This window comes from Rutilus rutilus (assembly GCF_951802725.1).
Source record: "Rutilus rutilus genome assembly, chromosome: 25".
In the NCBI taxonomy this organism is placed as follows: domain Eukaryota; kingdom Metazoa; phylum Chordata; class Actinopteri; order Cypriniformes; family Leuciscidae; genus Rutilus; species Rutilus rutilus.
In genome coordinates this window covers 12,132,829-12,153,969 of record NC_140229.1, presented here as the reverse complement: position 1 = coordinate 12,153,969, position 21,141 = coordinate 12,132,829, and the positions used below count along the sequence as shown (strand labels likewise).

Below are 21,141 nucleotides of genomic sequence, written 5' to 3'. Positions count from 1 at the left end.
GCCATAATCTAATGTTCACTTAATGATATAAAAATTATTATTATTATTATAATTTAATAATACCAATAAAGATTTGACTATGAATATACTTTTGAATATTTGCTTGTTACCCCTTTATTACCCAAAACTTAACATATCGTTCCCTTATACCTACACGGAAGTACACTATAATTACAGAAACGTACACCGTAATTTCGGTTTACTTACGCAGTTGTTTGCGGGTCGTAATATAAAGTGTTACCGAGATTTTCTCAATGTTTCCAAATATTGTCCTATCCTAACAAACCATACATCAATGGAAAGATTATTTATTCAGCTTTCAGATGATGCATAAATCTCAATTGAAAAAAAAAAACCCATGTGACTGGTTTTGTGGTCCAGGGTCACATATCAGAGAAAATTATCACAAACATTTTGGGTGAACTAGGCTATTCCTTTCATTACCATTCCTTTCCCTAATAATAAGCCCCTGAACAATGTTCTCTGCTCAAATCTGACCATTTTCACCCAAACCATATCAGAACAAAGATAAAGATCCATGTTTTTTTGTGCTTTGTTGTGTCGCTGCTGGAAAAACAGACAAGAAGTTTCACTCAACCACAGTAACAGTCAGCATTGTGAATACAAGTCTCCTTTATCTATCTGACTTGAAAAGCACTATTTTCTTCCTGAAGAAAATACTAAATGTAGGCATTGGTATTTGGCTGCACTGGACAATTTCAGATCTTTTTCATTTTCTGACTATAAACAGTCTTTTCCTGCAGCATGTGCAGCCACCAGATGTGCCACCAGTCCAAGGTTAACCTCTGTGCCTCCATAATGTCCTTGGACAGATAATATGAGCATCAGTGATTCTGTGCAGAGATGGGCTTCTGACTTTCCCGTCCCCGAAGGAGGAATTAGGTTTAATTATCATGCCTCTTGTTTTAATCGAAATATGCTAAACATTATATAAAATTCAAGTGAATGAATGGCAATCTAAATAGTCACTTATTTTCTTATTTTTTAACACACCCTTTGTGTGTGTGGTCCTGGTAAACCCTATGTTATGGGGACAAATTGTGCCAACATTTTTTGGTTCCCATAACGAAAACAGCTTATAAATCATACTAAGTGATGTTTTTTTTCTTTTTAGAAATGTAAAAATACGTTTTCTGTGAATGTACAGTATAAAATTTTTTATTTTCTATGGAATGTCCTCTATAAAACATTAAAACCCCACAAGACAATGAGAAATAATTGGGGAAAGATTTAATCATAACCTCCGAAGAGGGTGTGATTGGATTGGCTTTTCAGAAAGATCAATTAGAACCTGCATTTTTGTGTCCATTATGTGTGTGTATGTGTGCTGTGTTATGCTTTTGCGGTAAAAACCCACATTGTAATCTACACTATTCTGGAGCTAACAGAATATTGTAAATTGCTCATTTCAAGTGTCTCTTTTTCGTGTTTTTAGTGATTCAGCTCGGTTAGAATAATACCATATAATAATAATAATAAAGGAATTACACTATAGGTTACACCTTACATACTTTTGCAATCAGAGATGTATTTGTCAGGCACAAACACAATAAGGATTGAGATGACAAGCTGGTTCACCCAAAAAATGACAATTCTGTCCTCATTTACTCATGTCATTCCAAACCTCTGACTTTCTTTCTTTTGCAAAACACAAAAGAAGATGTTTTGAAAAATGTTGGTAAGCAAACAGTTTGGTACGGAGTCACTAAAGGGACATAGTGATGGGAAACTATGAGAAGGGAGGACAACATATATTTCAATGCTTTTGCATTCTCTCACAAAAGTTTTGCAATCCCCCCAAAAAATGTACGTTCGCATTGCGTTCCCCCGAGATACTATGCATTCGCTTGCAAAGAACTCAAAACTTTTGGTTATTTGATCAGCAAATTGTTTATTTACATGCATGAACAGATGCACTAAAATTAATCAGACTTTCCAGTGATGCATATGAAATAGGATTTTGAATAATGCTTCAGTTCACTTGGCTGTAAAGTTCAGTGTTAAATGACACATAACTCACTGAAAAAAGTATCTAAATTACTGGAAAAGCTTCATGGCAGTAGAGCTACTGAACAAATTAGCCACATTTAGTTAGTTATTCCCAAACACTAAGAATAATAATAGAACCAAACATACCACAGCAGGAAATTACAGCAGCCAATGAAGCTCTCAATTACCAGATTGGATGTAAAAGCATTGCAAGATATCAATGAGTTCAATAACTAAGCTAGACATTAGACTATATCGAAACATTGTGTTATGTGTATCGCACTAATTAGATAAAGCTAGGACATTGTGCCATTATGGGGCTGAAGCACGCTGGAATGGATTTCTGCTCAGTTGTTTTGTGGCTGCATTTACAAATGCAATGAATTAAAAACTAATTGCATCACAGAAAGATTGTATAAATGTAGATTTTATTAATCATGTGCAATAGAGGAACCTGTATATGCTAAGGAGATCTGAATTGAAATCAATTTAATTTAATGTAGTTGCTGATAAATGAGACACTGATTGCCGATATTCATTAGATTCAGGATTCTGAGGTCATTATCTTAAAGTGTGTTTTGCTCATACTCTAAAGTCTTTTTGTTGATTTAATGATTCGTTTTTAATACAAATATAATTGCAGTATGAGTTGATGTATTTTCTTAGTGCTGAAAGTATTCAAGTAACATCAATATTGGACAGGGGTTAAATCTGCCCCTGACTCGGGTACTTGACTCCGGTCTTGACACTCCATAGCAGCTATAATTTCAGTTCCAATTCATTTGTGTAGCACTTTTCCCAATACCCAATGTTCCAAATCAGACTTGAACAGTGAATAGTGGCCAGTAAACAAGCCAAGGGTGATATTAGCTATTAGATGGTTAGACCGAATGAGGAGGAAGACACCTTGTGTGGAAAACTAGTATAGTCTCCCGGTTTCCCTCAGAGTAGTTTCAGCAGAATCTGAATTTAAATCTAAGCTAAAAACATATCTTTTTGTTTCCTCTTTCCATCACATTACGGTCTATATAGTGTAAATGCACTTTTCTATGTTTGTGATGTTTTTTTTAGTATGGTTTGTACAGCACAGTGGTCAACTACTGTTATTTTTAATGCTTTAGAAATAAAATGTTATGGGTTGGTTGATTGATTGATTGATTTGGTTGAACGGTTGGTTGTTTGGACGGTTGGTTGGTTGTTTGGACGGTTAGTTGGTTGGACGGCTGGTTGTTTGGACGGTTAGTTGGTTGGACGGCTGGTTGTTTGGACGGTTAGTTGGTGGAAGGTTGGTTGGTTGTTTGGACAGTTAATCAGTTGGACGGTTGGTTGTTTGGACGGTTAATCGGTTGGACGGTTGGTTGTTTGGACGGTTAATCGGTTGGACGGTTGGTTGTTTGGACGGTTAGTTGGTTGGACGGCTGGTTGTTTGGACGGTTAATCGGTTGGACGGTTGGTTGTTTGGACGGTTAGTTGGTTGGACGGTTGGTTGTTTGGACGGTTGGTTGGTTGTTTGGACAGTTAATCAGTTGGACGGTTGGTTGTTTGGACGGTTAATCGGTTGGACGGTTGGTTGTTTGGACGGTTGGTTGTTTGGGCGGTTAGTTGGTTGGACGGTTGGTTGTTTGGATGGTTAATCGGTTGGACGGTTGGTTGTTTGGACGGTTAATCGGTTGGACGGTTGGTTGTTTGGACGGTTGGTTGGTTGTTTGGACAGTTAATCGGTTGGACGGTTGGTTGTTTGGACGGTTAATCGGTTGCACGGTTGGTTGTTTGGACGGTTAATCGGTTGGACGGTTGGTTGTTTGGACGGTTAATCGGTTGGACGGTTGTTTGTTTGGACGGTTAATCGGTTGGACGGTTGGTTGTTTGGATGGTTAGTTGGACGAACCAAGCATGGGAAGCCAAAATTAAACGAATACTTTAAAGGTGTACTAAGTAACTTTTTTTACCTTAACTGAACAGCTTCGGAGTCATTGGAATGGTTATATTACTTATTTCGGGTTGAATGGTGGTCGTTTCGCACACCCCTGGTGCCCCTGAGCGGAAAATACGCACTTGCAACTTTGGCAACGTCAGGAAGTCTCGCGTGATATCAGGTCTCGCGATGTAAACAATTGCTTTACGGCCAAAAGAAATCTGCTAAAATGCCGTCATTATTGCGCTCCCTCATCCCTCACAGACGTTTTAAAGAATATCCAATCTGCTTTGATGTCGTTGATCTGCTAGCCTCTGGTGTCTGAGAATCGCCAACGAGTTTTTACAACAGTGTTGTCAAATATCTATTCCGAAGCTGTGGGGGGAGCTCTAGAGAGAAACCTGCGAGCAAAAAGCGAGAATACAGCGAAGAAATCCCGAAGTTACTGAATGCAGCTTTAAAGCATATCGTCACTGTCGGGCGGAAACCTTGTGTGTCCAAGATCGCTACTTTTCAGGAAATGTACTTTTCAGTATTTTTTACATACTTAAACACTGTGTTGTCAACATTGATATTTCGGCTTTATTAATGGTTGTCAGACACTCGCATGTGTCATTATAATATTAATATTTTACCAAAATCAAGCTCAAATGGAGTTACAAGGTTTTTGAGCGAATGTCAGAGATTTGTGTTTTGTCCGTAATTAGAACGGCCGCATCTGAGGTAGTAAGTTCTGTATTAGTAGTAGTATTGACAATAACCATGATATTTAAAAAAATATAATGTTTAAATGATTTCTACTTTTCCGAATGTTTCCGAAAGTATCTTAGATAGATGTTGAATTGTATACAGACTACAAAAATGGTTCTAGTTACTAAGGATTTCTTCCTTTACACTCTAATGAATGAGGTCACCCATTATATTATATGACTAATTATGTCTTAATTAGCATATGTCACTCTGTTAGATTAGATAAAAAATGAATCACTGTACTTTTTTACCTTCACATTGAGAAAAACCATATATAGTCCAATAAATACAAACAACAGGCCAGGAGGCGCCTATTATGTAGAAAGTCACAATTCCGGTTATGGAAATAGAAACCTTTACTGAAGATAAGAGATAAGAATATTTCAAATTAGCTGCTTATTATGTGCAAAATTATAATAAGAAAGGTCATTTAATTTCGATAGTACGTTGGCAATCAGAAATGTCCTTATAAGGGACGAGCAGAGGCTGAAGGGGAGACGATATGCAATATATCTAAATGAATCATGCGTTGTTTGATCCGCGGCTGATATTAGATTTCCCCCTCTCTTATTATTGGTCCTCCCTGAATTGGCCGAGTGATATAAACACTGATGACAGCTTTAGTGCCGCAGACTCTGTGCATTTACGCCTGACCTCGATGCACTATTGCTCAGGGAATACGAGAAGTGTCTAGCTGATAAAGCCTCCTGCAATATTTACATTTATTTATTTATTTATTTATTTATTTTTATGCAGCCACAGAAACTGAACCATAATGTACTTTCTGGGCCACGTTTGCGAGAGAGTGGCAGTGTTAGAAGTAGTCTGCTGCACAGACCCCTGCACCAAAAAAAAAGCATAAATATGATGATGAAAGAGAACCTGGTGGTGCTGCATGTGACATATCTCTGTTTCTAATGTCCGCCCTTGAAGGGAGGGAGGCAGATATGGAAAGCCAACGGAGAAGGGTGAGAGAAAGTAAGGTTGTATGCTGGTAAATCAAAGAGGGAGAGGGGAATTGTAGGTTATCGAAACAAGTAGTTTCCAGCCACATGTAATTCAACCCGCGGATGATGACTTTCATAGCTCTGGACCTGTATTCGATCCTGTGGGGATCGGTAAATCTGTCAGAGAGCAAGTAAACTTCATTCCCCCCTGTAATCTCATTTGCCTTTGATGACAGCGGTGCATCACATGACGCTGGCGGTTTGGCAGCCACCGACCACACATCAGCTAGGCCTACTGCTACAGCCACAAAAAAAATCACATTATCCAATCCAGAAATCCATTATCTGCAATTTTTTTTTTTTTTTTTTTTTTTTTATGTGAAATGTGTTATCTAGGAGTGTTTTAAGGGCCTAATGGAGTCCTTATCTTTATTTTGCTCTGGATTTGATACAATTAATTTAAAAAAATGTTGGTAATTACATGCTGCACTGGAGGTTTCTCCACAAATCGGTTAATGCATTTACATATCCATGGCTTTTGTGAAAAAAGGAATGTGAGTTTGTATTTGTGTAGCTACCTTTAGAGTTACTTTAAAGGTACAGTACACACACACGCACACACACACACTCTCTCATTCTTGTACATCTATCTTTATGAGGACATTCATTGACACAATGCAATCTCTAGCTGCTTACCCTAACCTTACCCATCACAACTAAGTGCCTAACCCGAACCCTTACCCTAAACCTACCCTTAACCTAATTATAACCTTATCCCTAAAACCAGCCTTTAAAGGGGTCTCAGAAAGTGAGGACCGGCCACAATGTCCCTACTTTACTCTCTTTGTCCTCACTCCAATGGTCAAAGATAGTTGTACAAGTACACACACACACACACACACACACACACACACAAAAGATATTTTGAAGATTCATTTTTAACTGTTTCTGTCTATACAATGTGGTGTTAGATTAAATTTTTTATATGTTCTGTTTTAAAGTTGTAGTAATTTTGCTGTGTTTTGTGAGTTTTATTAGTTTTGTTTTTAATTTGTTTTAGTTTAAGTTTGAACCCAAACGAAGATATTTTGGAGAATATGGGTATTCTTTGGGTATGGGTATACATTGACTTCCATAGTATGAAAAACAAATGGGGTCCATCAACTGTTTGTTTACCCATGAACTTCAAAATATCTTCTTTTGTGTTCAGCAGAAGAGAGAAATTCTTACAGGTTTGGAACAACTTAAGGGTGAGTAAATGATGACAGAATTTAATGAATGTAATAATCCACTGGATTATTAATTGTAATAATCCAGTGAGATTTGTGTATGCACATAGAGTCTGACAACAGCCAGGATGATCTGATCTCACCATCATCGAGTCCGTCTGTGATTACATGAAGAAACAGAAACTGAGACAGGCTAAATCCAGAAGAACTGCGGGAACGTCTCCAAGATGCTTGAAGAAACCTATCAGCAAAGCTACAGTACTGTGAAAAGTACTGGCACTTATGTTAAAATGCTGTAAAGTTGAGAATGCTTTCAAAAATAAAATCACAAATTGAATTTATTTATGATTTAACTTCTATTAACTAATTCAAATCAATATATGGTGTAACGACACTTTGCGTTTAAAACGGCTTTTGTCGAGGTACACTTGCGCATCGTTTTTCAGGTAGCTTTGCAGGAAGGTTTCTTCAAGCATCTCGGAGACGTTCCTGCAGTTCTTCTGGATTCTTCTCAGTTTCTGTTTCTTCATGTAATCACAGACGGACTCGATGATGGTGAGATCAGATCATACCGGCTGTTTTCAGACTTTGGGCCCTATCTTGCACCCAGCGCAATTGACTTTGTACACCGACGCATGTTTCATTCCTATTTTGCACCCGCGCAAAGCGCGCTTTTCCCTCCACAGAAGCACGTCGCTAAACTAGGGAATGAACTTGCGCTCTCTGGGCGGTTCAGCGCAAAAAAGGAGGCGTGTTTTGGCGCAAACGTTCCCTGGTGCTATTTTACTGTTCCATAAAACAATTGCGCCACTGGCCAGAAAAAACCTAGTCTAAAGTCAGTGGCGCGTTGCGCGTTGTTCATTATGCTATTTTAAGGGCGCATGCTTGACCATAATGTATAGAGTGCACAAACGCTCATACACTGTGATTCTCTAATCTACACAGAAGCAGCAGTTTTCATTTTTGCAAATTATTACAAACGATAGATAGATAGATAGATAGATAGATAGATAGATAGATAGATAGATAGATAGATAGATAGATAGATAGATAGATAGATAGATAGATAATTTATTATAAATATAATAATTTATTATAAAAGCATACATCTAGCTTACACATTTACCCACATTATTACATGCCTGTTTAGCCGAAGCTAATTTGGGTGTGTTTCTCCCATCCCCAATGTCACTTCTCTCTCTTTTACGGCCGTGACGAGAGCGTTGCTCTCCTCGGCTGTGAACCGCTCTTGACGCGCACCTGGCAAATCCGCCGTTATAATAGCAATACGCCAAGGAAAAAGTGCGTCTGCTCTTAAAGGGAATGTGAGATGATGCTCTGATTGGTTTATTTCACGTTACGCCCAAACCACACCTATGAATAATGAAGCTACTTCAGACCAACCCCTTTTAGATTTGCGCCCGGCGCAAGAGTCATTTATCCCGCCGGGAAAATAGCAACAGCGCCGAGACCCGCCCACAAAGTTACTTGCGCTTTGCGCTTTGACACTTGCGTTTCAGATCGTTAAAATAGGGCCCTCTATGTGCATACACAAATCTCACTGGATTATTACAATTAATAATCCAGTGGATTATTACATTAATTATCATTAATAATCATTAAAGGTGCATTGCACAAGTCTCTGAGTTTTTGCAGAACTATGCCCCCTTCTGACGACACGCGAAACTGCAACCAGAGTTGTGCACGCGGTTATGTGGAGTTTGCGTTGGGGTTTGGGATGAACTAGAAGCCGGTCTCTTTGAATCCATCTTCTACTTTTGCAAAAGTCGCTTGAGTTGTCTTCGCTGATGCGGATAATGGCGGCGAATACACAAACCTGCCAGACATAGCCAGGTGAGCGTGAACGCACATGACGTCACGCCCAGTCGATTCCGTCCTGAATCCCTCTTATTTATTTTACTGTACAGGATTATAGAGGCAATCGCAGTGATCATAGAAGGGCTCATTCAGCCCATCAGGCAATTGTTTAAGCATGTATGGGTTAGAAAAACGGGTAATACATTAATATTTTATTTTTAATTATATAATTATATACATTTATTATTAATATAAGTAATAATACATTATTAATAAATACATTAATAATCCCCACAGTACAGTACTGTATATTCTTTGTGTTCCAAGGAAGAAAGTTGTACAAGTTTGGAAAAACAGTCATTTTTGTGTGTACTATCCTTTTAATGGGTTTGTTCAAATCCTGGCTGTCGTGTGCAACAGTGACTGAGTCCTTTCGGCCAAATAAAGGGCTTAAACATAGACATCTTCATGGGTAATTTTTCTTATTTATTTCTTCAAAGGAAGAGTTGACATTTTGAGCTAATCAGGGGATTGTTCGAAATAGCATAATTGGATCCTTGGGCTTCAATTTATAGCCGTACATCCAAAAGCAGTTTTAGGAAAAGTTGAGTGTCTCTCCAGGTAATACTCTAAAATGTATTACCAAGTGTCACTTTGTTTCACTTTCATCACACAGAAAAACCGTTCTGTTCATTTTAAAGTCTTCGAATGCCATACGCCTCAAACAAATGCGTGTTGAAAAGAAAAGGGATAATTACGGTTGGTATTTGTGAAGAAATCACAAATGTCTTGGGTTGATAATTTGTCTGGAGGCATATCTAATATGACAAGTCTATTTAAGTAGCTGCTGTGAATCCAATAGGAACATCTCATTACAGTCTAGCATGCTCTTTCCCACCGAGGAGGATCACCATGGCGATTAGACAGAGAGAGCGAGCAAGCACATCATGTTTTGCATTACTGAGAGACGTTGTCTACACAGCAATTTAATGCACTTGAGATCTCCTTTAAGTCTTTAAATGACTTTGTGTCATTTTAGAACATTTCTCAGATTGAATTGAGTATAATAGACATTACAAATAGTACAAATAGACATTATGCTTCATAATATTTACCATAACTTTTTAATTATCATTTAGAACTGTATACACACACACACGCACGCACGCGCACAGACAATTAATGAAATTGGTCAAAATTGATAGTAAAAACTAAAAAATTGGTTCAAAAATGTCTATTTCAAATAAATGCAGTTTTTTTCTATTCATGAAATTCCTGAACAAAAAATTCCGGGGAAAAAAAGTATCACAATTCCTATAAAATATTAAACAGTACAACTGTTTGCAGCATTGATGATAATAATAAGAGCAGTTATACATGTCACAGTCATGTTCAGTTTCAGTTCTTGGATTTTCTGTTTGTTTTCATTCATCACAAGTGTTTCATCACCATGGACACTAACGCTATCACCACAGCTGTTCGTCTTTTAGTTAATCATCACTGTGTATTTAAGTTCCTGCCCGTGTTCTGTTCAGTGTCCGGTATTGTTCGTGTTGCGTGTTTGCACGCTGTTTCGCATATTGGCTGTCCATTTGGATTTATTTTTATCTTCGTCTTCTTTGGATCAGAGCGTTACAATACTAGATTCAAGTCAGTTTAATTTAATTTAAGTTAAAATGACTTAACAACAAGTTTATTGTACTGAAAAAAGTTAAGGCAGCAACTTTTTTTTACAGTGTACTGCATCATATTCGTTTGCAATTCAGAATGCTGGAACGTTTTTTTCTTTTTGCTTTGCCCTCTACTGTACAGGCATGAATTTGCATTTCAAGTGACACAATAAGTAACTTTTTTAGGGTGTAATGTAATATTGTTCACTGTAAAAAGTGAACAGTTGGATCAACTTTAAAAAAATACTTCATTTGGTAACACCTAAAGAAATTAAGTTTTCTCAACTTAAATTATCACGGTTTTCACGATAAAATGTGATAATTTAAGTTGAGAAAACTTAATTTCTTTAGGTGTTACCAATTGAAGTAATTTTTTTAAGTTGATCCAACTGTTCAGTTTTTACAGTGCATTAATTTTAAAAGTAACTTTCCCCAACAGTTATAACCAATGGTGTTTTTCTCACTTAAAGATATGTTGCAACCCAGGCTCATTGGAAAAACTTGCCTGTGGCGACATTTCTGCAAAATGGTCAGGACGGGATTTGACACACTGACAACTTATGGAACATTTTAATACGTTTTTAAAGTTATTTTGTTCTTTTTGAAGCTTGATATGCTGTGGTATAGACATGAGTTGCATAGAAATTCTCCATAGTAAAAAATAACAGCATATGGGGAAACGCATGAGGCTGAGTAAATAATGAGATTTTTATTTAGATTTTTGAGAAGAAACATTCATTTTTATATGCATTTCCGTTTCTGATTGTATATCTCACACTTATTGAGTGACATTACATTTAGTCAAATGCAGTAGAGTCTCCTCAAAACGCTCTCACCTCTGCAGACTTTAAATGACAAGACTCCACAGTAACCAGGTAACCAATTTTAACCTGTCAGTTAAACATGTATGAAGAGCGATTGGCTAATCTGTGCTCGTAAATTAAATATGGCTCTGCGGAAAGCCAGATGGCTCCATGGTGTAGAGTTATTCGCGGTAATTTAGTCTCTGGATTTAAACCAGTCAACGGAAAATGAGAAGTGTCTTGATTCGCAAAATTCTTCAATGGGTTTCTGTTTGTAAGAGGTGTTGACACAAGATAAGAGTAATTGGCGCAAAATGTCTGTGTTGTGTGTAATGAGCGCTATCTCTCTTAAACGTCAATACTTGAGAGACGACTTTCAAGAACAAATACTCTTTCACAGCCTCTGTTTCAAGCAGAACCGATGCTTTGAGGTATTTTGGAATCCATCCCCGCCAACCGGTTTGCAATACACCTTTTGGAATGTTATGCAAATGGTATGCTGTGTTTCATAAAACCACCACAGATGAAAGCGGCCAAACGCCAGTTTGATGTATAAAACATGAATTACTTTTGAAGGTTTCACAGGTGTACAATAGCAGCACATCCTCTATCATTGAGCAAGGCAAACATTTATGCGTTGGTTGCAGACCTGATTATTGCCCTTTGATGTACAATGTCCATTTTTAGGTAGCCTACTTAAAAATACTTTTCGAATTATTTTTAATACGTTAATCAAAAGGATAAACCCCAGGGATTTTTCAAAAACTTTTATTATATTTTAATTTTGGAATTCCTCCTCCTCCATTTTATTTTCTATTACTTTATTGCACCTCTTCAATTCCCATAGTTTATTTTTCATAATAGCCACTATAGTAAACTTCCCCTTTTTTATTTGAACTATTTTATTTTATTTTATTTATTTTTCAGAAGGAAGAAGGATGCGCTTTTATTTTCTATTACACCTGATTCATTTTCTGCGCCTCTTCAAAGTGTTGGTAAATTATAATACAAATGCTTCCCTACGCATATAATTCCCATTAATCTGATTTTATTTTTCATAATAGCCGCTAGTAAACTTCCCCCCTGCCTCTTAGACTTTATTAAAGATCTTGTGATACACACAATTCCCTTATCAGTGTTTCCCAACAGGATTTGACTGGAGCATGAACCATTTCAAAACATTTCAGGCAGATTTGTTTTAATGAACCCAACCTCTGTTCTTGAAGGAGAGATTCAGAGAGCTGCTTTAGTGGTTTCTTCGAATGCTCATATTATTGCACTAATTATATCAGTCACTGCTTACCTGTACTGCGGTCCTGTCCTTTTCTCAGGCTGTTAAAAATAAACATGTTTGCTCATTCTTTGAGGTAAACACTTATGTCTTGTTCTTTAATCCATACTATAAACTTACTTGTCCTTGAAAATACCCCAATTGCGGATTTGTTATAGTTGTATGTTGTTACTGCACCATCATAAAATCCTGATGTGGTTTTTTACTATAACAGTATACTTGTTGGACTGCTGTGAATTAAAACCCCAGAGCAGGATGACACGGTCAAGGTTTTGTGTCCTTTATTACATTTTGTTTTAAATGCCCAGGGTATTATATATGCATATGTTCCTATAATTACTGCTCACTGTAAACAGTTTGTCAGGCAAAGTGCATCTGTGTCAAAAACTGATGCTTGCATTTGTGCAAGCCAGTAGTCTGATCTTCTGCAGGGAATGTATAAAATCAGACAAGAGATGTCAGTCCTGTAGCATACAGGGTAAAAAGAGAATGGGTAGAGTTTAGTTATAATAACCTGATTTTATCACACATTTAGATTTAGTTGGCTGGATGAGGACCAATGCTGACGATACAGTATTTTATCAGGGGACCTGATCGTAATGAAAGGAACCGTCTACATTTATGGGTTAATTCCTCAAATGACTTTGAAATGCTAAAATTAAATCACAGTGGCACATTGGAATGACACACATTATACATAACCAAAAATAGTATTATAAATGACTGTCTGTCACTTTTGATCAGTTCAATGTATTTTTATTTGAATGTACATGCAGTGTGTGTGTATATATATATATATATGTACACATACATGCATACATACATACCGTGCACACACACGTATGATATACAGACTATATATACTTTAAATCGATCGAAAGAGACAGATATACATTAATAATGTAACAAAAAATCCTAATTATTCAAAATAAGCTAATTATTCAAAGCAGCTTGAAAAAAATTTATCATGGTTTCCTTAAAATATTAAGTAGTATTTCACAATATTTCAGTTTTCACGCATTCATTTTTGATCACTTCTTTCAAAAATATTTAAAATTATGTATGTATGTATATATATGAAGACTTCAGATGCAAAAGCCTCTATGCCATCTGATATTTTCTTCTAGAATGATCATTTTTATCAAGCTTGTATGTTTATGTTCAGTTATTTCACTTTAATGGCATTGAAAATGACCTATTAATTGTCATTAAAGTGAAATTAATGAACTTAAATATACGAGCTTGATAAAAATGCTCATTCTAGAAGAAAATTTCAGATGGCACTTAGAGGCTTTTGCATCTGAACTCTTCATATTATCTCTAAATTATCTGTAATGTAACCCTATATAATGTTTTGAATGATTTAAATCTCAGTTTTCTATGCACATTTAATTTTTTATGCCAGTTTTTTTTCTTCAGTTCGATTGGCATTCCAAATATAGAAATAAACCGCAACAACAATAAAAAATAAAACCTCTTTCTCTTCCTTTGGAGACTCGGGAGCTTCACAATGACACTCCAATATAGAACAAGTTAGAGGAAAACGCTGTTAAACAGCAAGGCAAAGACAGAAAACCATTACTAGTGTAAGACAAAGAGGAGTTCAAGCGACATCAATCTCTGTATTGGAAAATAATGGTCACTTCCACCCCAAAGAGTCGAATTGCTCTCGGCTACCAGCTTTTTTCCTCTCTCTCTCAGCCCAGATTATTCAGTTCCGGTGTATAGAGATCTGACCGATCACTCATCAACGTGTCACTATGTGTTAGATGAAGAAAGATACCGATTTAGTGCACTATCCTGAATGTGTACACGTGCAAAAACACACTTGCACAGAGGTGTACCATTACATTCCAGTCGCAAGCCACTTGGAGCTCTCACTTAAACCATAAACACTGTTTTCACAGATGCGTGAGGACACATATTATCTCTCTCAAAGCAGCATTTCAACTTGATTATTGTTTTTCAGCAGTACTCTTAACCCAGGCAATCATGGCTAGATGTTTTGAATGCTGAAGTGGGTTGCGTTTAGCAGGCTAAAGCAAAACACTGAAAATGACAAAAGGCCCTCTATGATATATAACTGAGATTTCATAGTGACACGATATTACATAGCCAGCAGCATTGCACCAAATCAGCTGGGAGCCCACAAACTGGGAATTGAGCTGTCGTCCCACAAATGTTATTGAAGTGCCGTGCCAATGCACTAAAGTCAACAGTGCCAGCAGGGCAGAGTTTAGTTGAGCTTATGATGTCTTACTGAGTGAAGTTTTACAGCTTTAGTTTATACAGACATAAAACCTAAACGTGGCAAAATTTCCCTGTTGAGAAAACCTTCGGGCTGTAATTTATTTATGTAAATTTTTATATAAATGTATCATGGTTTATACAAAAATATTAAGCAGCACAACTGTTTTTAACATTGATAATAGTAAGAAATATTTCTTGAGCAAATCAGCATATTAGAAAGATTTCTGAACTATCATGTGAGTAATGATGCTGAAAATTCAGCTTTGCCATCACAGGAATAAATACAATTTTAAAAGATATTCAAATTGAAATCATAATAATATTTCACAATGTTACTGTTTGTACTGTATTTTTTAACAAAAGAATTCAGCCTTGGTGAAAATGAAAGACTTTCAAAAACATTTCAAACATCTTACCGGCCCCAAACTGTTGAACGTTATAGTGTTAGACTCAAGCTTATTTTTGGTTTTAAGTCAATTTAACATGAAGCATCAAAAATAATTTTTTGAGTGTATATGAATTAGAACATTTGAAACCGAATGTAATTCTAGAATTATGTTAATTCAATCCCACATACATTCTGAAATGACTTCAGGTAATTATAGTGGCACACTTGGAATGACACATTCTACATAACCAAAAGTAGTAAATAATCAAATTTAATGAAGAATATTTCAGATTTTTAATTAAACCTTTTATTCTGCAAGGATGTATTAAATTGGTCAAAAGTGACAGAAAAAAAGACATTTCTAATGTTAACAAAAAAATGTCTTTGAATAAATACTGTTCTTTTTAACTTTCTATTTATCAAAGAATCCTGAAAAAAAAGGATCATGCAGGTTTCCACAAAATATTAAGTATTATTTTCAACATTTATAATAATAAGGAATATTTCTGGAGCACCAAATCATCATATTAGAATGATTTTGGAATAATCGTGTGATCATGTCATCCAGAGAATTCCTATGGAAACTCATAGGGAAAACAAAAAGGGAAATCTTGAAAGGTGTAAAACAAAGACGGCAAACTCATTTAAATCCATCACTATACAAATATCAAAATCAACATGAGGGCTGTTCCTATAACAATCACTATTAAAACATTAAAGCAAAAAAAAAAAAAAAAGTTATAGTTTCTAGCTTTTATTTTGAGACTAGCAGCAACTGTCAACAGCAACTGTCAAATTCAAACATTTAATTTTGCTCAATGTGGCACTGATGTAAAAAAAAAAAAAAAAGATCTAAATCTATTTGAAATAAAAATAATTTATATTGGTCAAAAGCAGATGCAGGTGCAACATTTAAAACATGCTAATTATACGACTAATATGTTATACAATATCTAATTTAAACATGAGAGGAAAAATGGGGCAATTATTTAATTGTTGTGGTAATAGAGTAATTTGTAATGGAAAATAAATAAAAAAATTATGAAAAAAAAAAAATCATGGTGATGTTTTACCAAGTTTATATTACTATGACACTTTTTGCCCAGCCGATTAACATCTCTCACACACGTAACAGATAAAGTTACATACTGATGATCTTCTGAAGTTCTGCAATGAGACCTTATTATCACAGTCCCCTGGTGGGCCAACTTAAATCTTAAAGAAAGGAGACCATCTGGAGCACAGAGTGTAAAACCAGCCAAGGAATCTGTCAGATACATAATGCTTAAATTCAGATTCAGTCAGTTAGTCTGTCTATCTGCTAATTCATTCAGCCGGCCAATCAGCAAGTAATATCATCGATAAATAATAAACAAAATAAACCTTTAAATAGGTAAGTTGCATATGTAGAGCATAATCTATTGAAAGGCGATGTATGACAGTTCTTGCTTTTGCTTCATGACTTGACTCAATTCTTATAGCACTGCAGAAAAATGAGTCATCCACAAATGTCCTGTGTATGAGGGCTTCATTGTATGGTCTGTTAAAACACACTGCTTCACTCATTATTTTATGACAGGGAAATATATTTTCATCTGTATGAATGCCCTCATTTCTGCTCAGAAACCCACAACTAAAGTTCTAGCATGCAGTTTTAGGCCACTGTCTCGTGTTGAATGTGTGAGGGATCTGAGAGTGATCTATGAGGACACATTGCCACATTTGGCAGTAAGGGTCTGTCTGTCTGACAGGGTAACATGTTGTGATTCTTGAATTGGTCCTCTTAAAAATACCCTGGACGTTTTTTTTTTTTTTTGTCCTTCAGGGGGTAAGGCTTGTTATTAAATAAGCACCTTTGTGTGAATAGATTATTTATGGTAGCAAGGCTGATAGAAGGTGGTAGCAGCTGGTGTCTGAGAACATTTATGAAATACATACTGGACATTTAATTTTGTGCAGAATCATTATGTCCATTCAGATGGTTTAAGCTAACTTCCAAAAAATGATTTATATTTTAGAAAATTAAGTGATTTTAATTAAGCACGATTAGGTAAAAAGGGTTGAAGGGTTTTCAGTTAAAATGTTATGGCAGAAATCACTGAATATGGTATGGCTGTCAAAATTACCGCATTCATTTTGCAAAATTATGTATCTTTTTTTAGTTTAATGTGTTAAAAAATGTAACAGTTAGCGCAGCATCCGTTTTATTTCTGCTGTTTGTGAAGCGGCTTAAACACAAAAACACGGCAGTGCCGCATTGAGTTCTCTTTCACGCTCGAACGGACAAAAACACAAAACTGTCAAAATTCCCGTTTTGTCGATCATTGTAAGCACAGTTAAAAAGTGTTAAATGCACATAAATAGGATGTGTGTCCGATCCGCATCATGTGCGTCAGATCTTAAAGTGACAGCAGCCTAATAAACCTGATGCTGTCTGTATGTATACAGTCTGTATCCATACAGACATGTATGTTGTTAGGTGCGATTGTTAGGTGCGATTTTATCATGATTAATTACAGAATAATGTGCAATTAGTTTTATTTTCTTAAATCGATTGACAGCGCGTGTGTGTACAGCAGACAGAAATAGATAAAACAGATAAATATTATTTGTATTTTTTGTATTACAGATCAGAGGACATACTGTAGGCTACAAAATGATCCGCAAGTAGCATGGTGCACGTGTGTAGCGTCTTAACCCTAAAACAGCACATATATTTTGTGGGTATGTCATCCTGAGACGTAAAGGCGTATATAGTTGAATACGTTAAAAATTGTCTATTTAACGCAATTAACGCAGCATCCATTTTTTTTCCTGTCATCCTTTGGCTAGCGTTACATTATATGATCACGCTTTTATTCATGCAAATTGTCTTATTCATTTATCACCACTGAAGCCCGACAAGTCATGAAGTCAAAAGAGAACATCTATGAATGTCCTGTTTATGTGACACACAAGACGCGCGGCAGTAGGCTATCGTGCGCACAGACAGCGCGCCAGAATCGAGTTCTCTTTCGCTTGAACGAACAATAACACACACAATAATGCCAAATATATGTTTTGTATATCCTCATAAGAGTAGTTTAGAAAAATCGTTAGCTTCATTTACACAGTAATTTTGAATGGCTATAATTAATGTAAAAAAAATATATATATATATATATATATATATATATATATATATATATATATACACACACACAATGTATGTATGTCTCAGGATGACATCACACACCCACAAAATATGTGCTATTTTAGGGTTAAGAAGCTACACACGTGAACCATGCACACGTGAACCATGCATTAAAATACAAAACGATATATAACAAATATATATTTATATTAAAAAATACGTGTGTGTGTGTGTTCGTGACGCCCTATCATTTCCTGTCATTTTCTCTGTCTAGACCATAGACTGTAAAAAATAGTTCTAGACATCTTCAGTTCTCAAAATATCGGATATTTGGTTTGTGATTTGTACAATAAAGCTCAATTTTCTTTTTCGAGAGAGCTACTTTAACCCTTGTGCTGAATGACAGAGGCTGCAATCACTGAATGTCGCTCATGCATTGTATTACTGCATACAATAGCCTCTGATTTTGTGCGCTGTAGGCTACTGGATGGCCGCTATCCAGTGAGGACGCGGCCGCTGCTGCTATGACAACAGCGCGCGCTTTTCCAATTTGTGCGTGCGATTCACAGCCCCCTTCCGCGGTTATCCAGTAGGCTCGGAAAGAAAACCGAGCAACGGTCCCACTAGAGGAAGACTTTATTTGTTTTGTTTTTTTTGAGAAGACTGCGTATACTCATACTGTACTGCACTGAGGAACCACAAACACCCTCCATATCTATTCAGGCACAGCTGGAGTGACATTTTGGCACGTTCATTCGCTCTCAGCTCTACAGCTTTCACTTCTTAAAGTTTGAGTCAGCGTGTCAGCTGGGGGAAAAAAAGATGGATTTTCAGTGCGGATTTTAAAGGCAATAGGATTTAAGAAACCAGAACGATTGAGGTCACCACTAAAGTGTACATTTCATTCATACGTTATTTTATTTTACCCCCTTTTCCATGGCGACGGCACGGCGCGGTCATCGATAAGCGCTCTGTACTAAGTACGCGAGGGATTTTGTCGTCTACCTGGGGAGGAAATCTGGATTAACAGATAAACTGTAATGGATAACTAACGCGTTTCTCTTTTGGACTACTGTGAACGGATTTACACTCCGAAAACTCCGCAGATGAAGATGGTTGTGGCGTCCTGGAGGAGGTGTGTGGTGATGAGTCTCAGACTGCTGTTCCTTCTCCCCGCAGGTCTGCCTGTCCGCAGTCAAGGGGAATCCCAATCCGATAACAAACAGATGGACAATATCACCATCAGACAAGGAGAGACGCTCTTCCTCAGGTAGGCGTGATGATTATGCATTTATCATGCTGTCATGTTCCTGTGTCCTGAGTGGAAAGAGCAGCAGCACTGTCAAGTGTTTTGCATGTCCGTTCATTTTTATCGATTTAAAGAAAGAAAGAACTCATGTGGCTAGTAAGTAGCTTCAGAATGAGTTGTTATTGTGCTTGCTATTCTAAGCTTTTTGGTGCTCACACTCTTGACTATTTCTATTTTCTACTCACTACTTGAAAACTTATGTTGCACTAAATCTACCTGTAGTTTATTGCACTGTTTCAGCCACTTTGAATTTAACTACCGATGAAGTAAATTAAGTTAAAACTTAGAAATATCATAACATGTGTAAAATTACAAATGATATGTGTGGCAAATTAAATGCATGGGAAAAAAGTTGAATTCCAGAATAATGTGAACATTTTAACAGTTCACAGTGCAATATCAGAAAATAGAATATCTTCTGCATGAAGCAGCCAAGAGTCAGAAGTATGCACTAAAGTTTTGACATTTCAGTGGCATAAGAACATTGCATATTAGCCATTACATACTGTATTCAAATGTGGTGCATTACCTTATTTGAGGCTCAGTATTTCCCAAGTAGCCTACTTTACACTTTATGTTAGTCTATTAAAACTTCTAAAGGCATTGTTTATTATATAATTATTTTAAGCAGTTTGTGTGTATCCAACTAATTGTGCTGTGTGTGTGTGTGTGTGTGTGTGTGTGTGTGTGTGTGTGTGTGTGTGTGTGCCATAGCATAGCTTGTGGATAATATTGTCCCCAAAGTGAGGTAAATGTGACAACCTCCCTTCGGGTATGACCTTAATTGGGAAAAAATATACATAGCTTAGAAAGTGTGTGTGCGTGTGTGTGTGTGTCAGGTTTTGCCTATATTGGGGGAACAAATGTTCCCACAGGGATAGTAAAACATGAATTCAGCTACATTGTGGGGACTAGCTAACACTTTCAGTGAGGAAAACAACTTAATGAATATAGCAAACAATGTCTTAATGAAAATGTAAAAATTCGGAACGTTTTGTGTGAGGGTTTGGTTTAGAGTTAGTTGTAACACTGTCAGTTTAACAATTCAGAAAAGAGAGATGGTGACGTCATCAGTATCATTCACTCCCATCACCTTTTTGTGCTCACAGGAGAAATGCATTTGACTGTGACCAACATTATAGATTTTATGACCAAAAAAACAGTAAAAGTAGCATTTTTTTTTTTAAACAAGGTTTTTTTTTTTTTTGCCGACCAATCATTGTATTATAGAATTATTTGACTTAACCTACATAACCTAAAGTAGTTTCTCTAGTTTAATTTGATGTTTTGCATCCATGCTTACTTCAAACCCACATATTAAAAAGTTATGGCTGTTTGGGGTGGGGATAGTTATAAGAGTTCATTAAAAATGTTACAACCAACCCCTTATAATGTGGTAAAGCCTACTTTGCACTTTGTCTATTTAAACTTCTAAAGGCATTGTTTATAATTATTTTAAGCAGTTTGTGTGTATCCAACTAATTGTGCTGTTAAAATGTTACAACCAACCCCTTATAGACCTTATGCACCAGAGAAACAAGTGTGCAACCATCTTAGATGTCTTAACAAATGTCAGTCGACCGGGAAGATTTTAAAACGAGCCGTTCATTCATAAATACGCAAGATCG

The 21,141-nt window shown here is 36.4% G+C and overlaps 1 protein-coding gene across 4 annotated transcripts in view; it reads left to right on the top strand.

Moving 5' to 3' along the window:
• The window catches only part of ntm (neurotrimin), a 338,066-nt gene that overhangs the window by 195,306 nt on the left and 121,619 nt on the right, over positions 1-21,141 (top strand). For 3 of the 4 annotated variants that reach the window (XM_084400203.1, XM_084400202.1, XM_084400201.1), the window contains exon 2: positions 19,384-19,474. In XM_084400203.1, coding sequence (XP_084256329.1) covers positions 19,384-19,474 — 91 coding nt within the window. Of the gene's footprint in view, positions 1-18,864; positions 19,475-21,141 lie in introns of those variants that run through there. The other variant, XM_084400200.1, reaches the window with a different exon arrangement.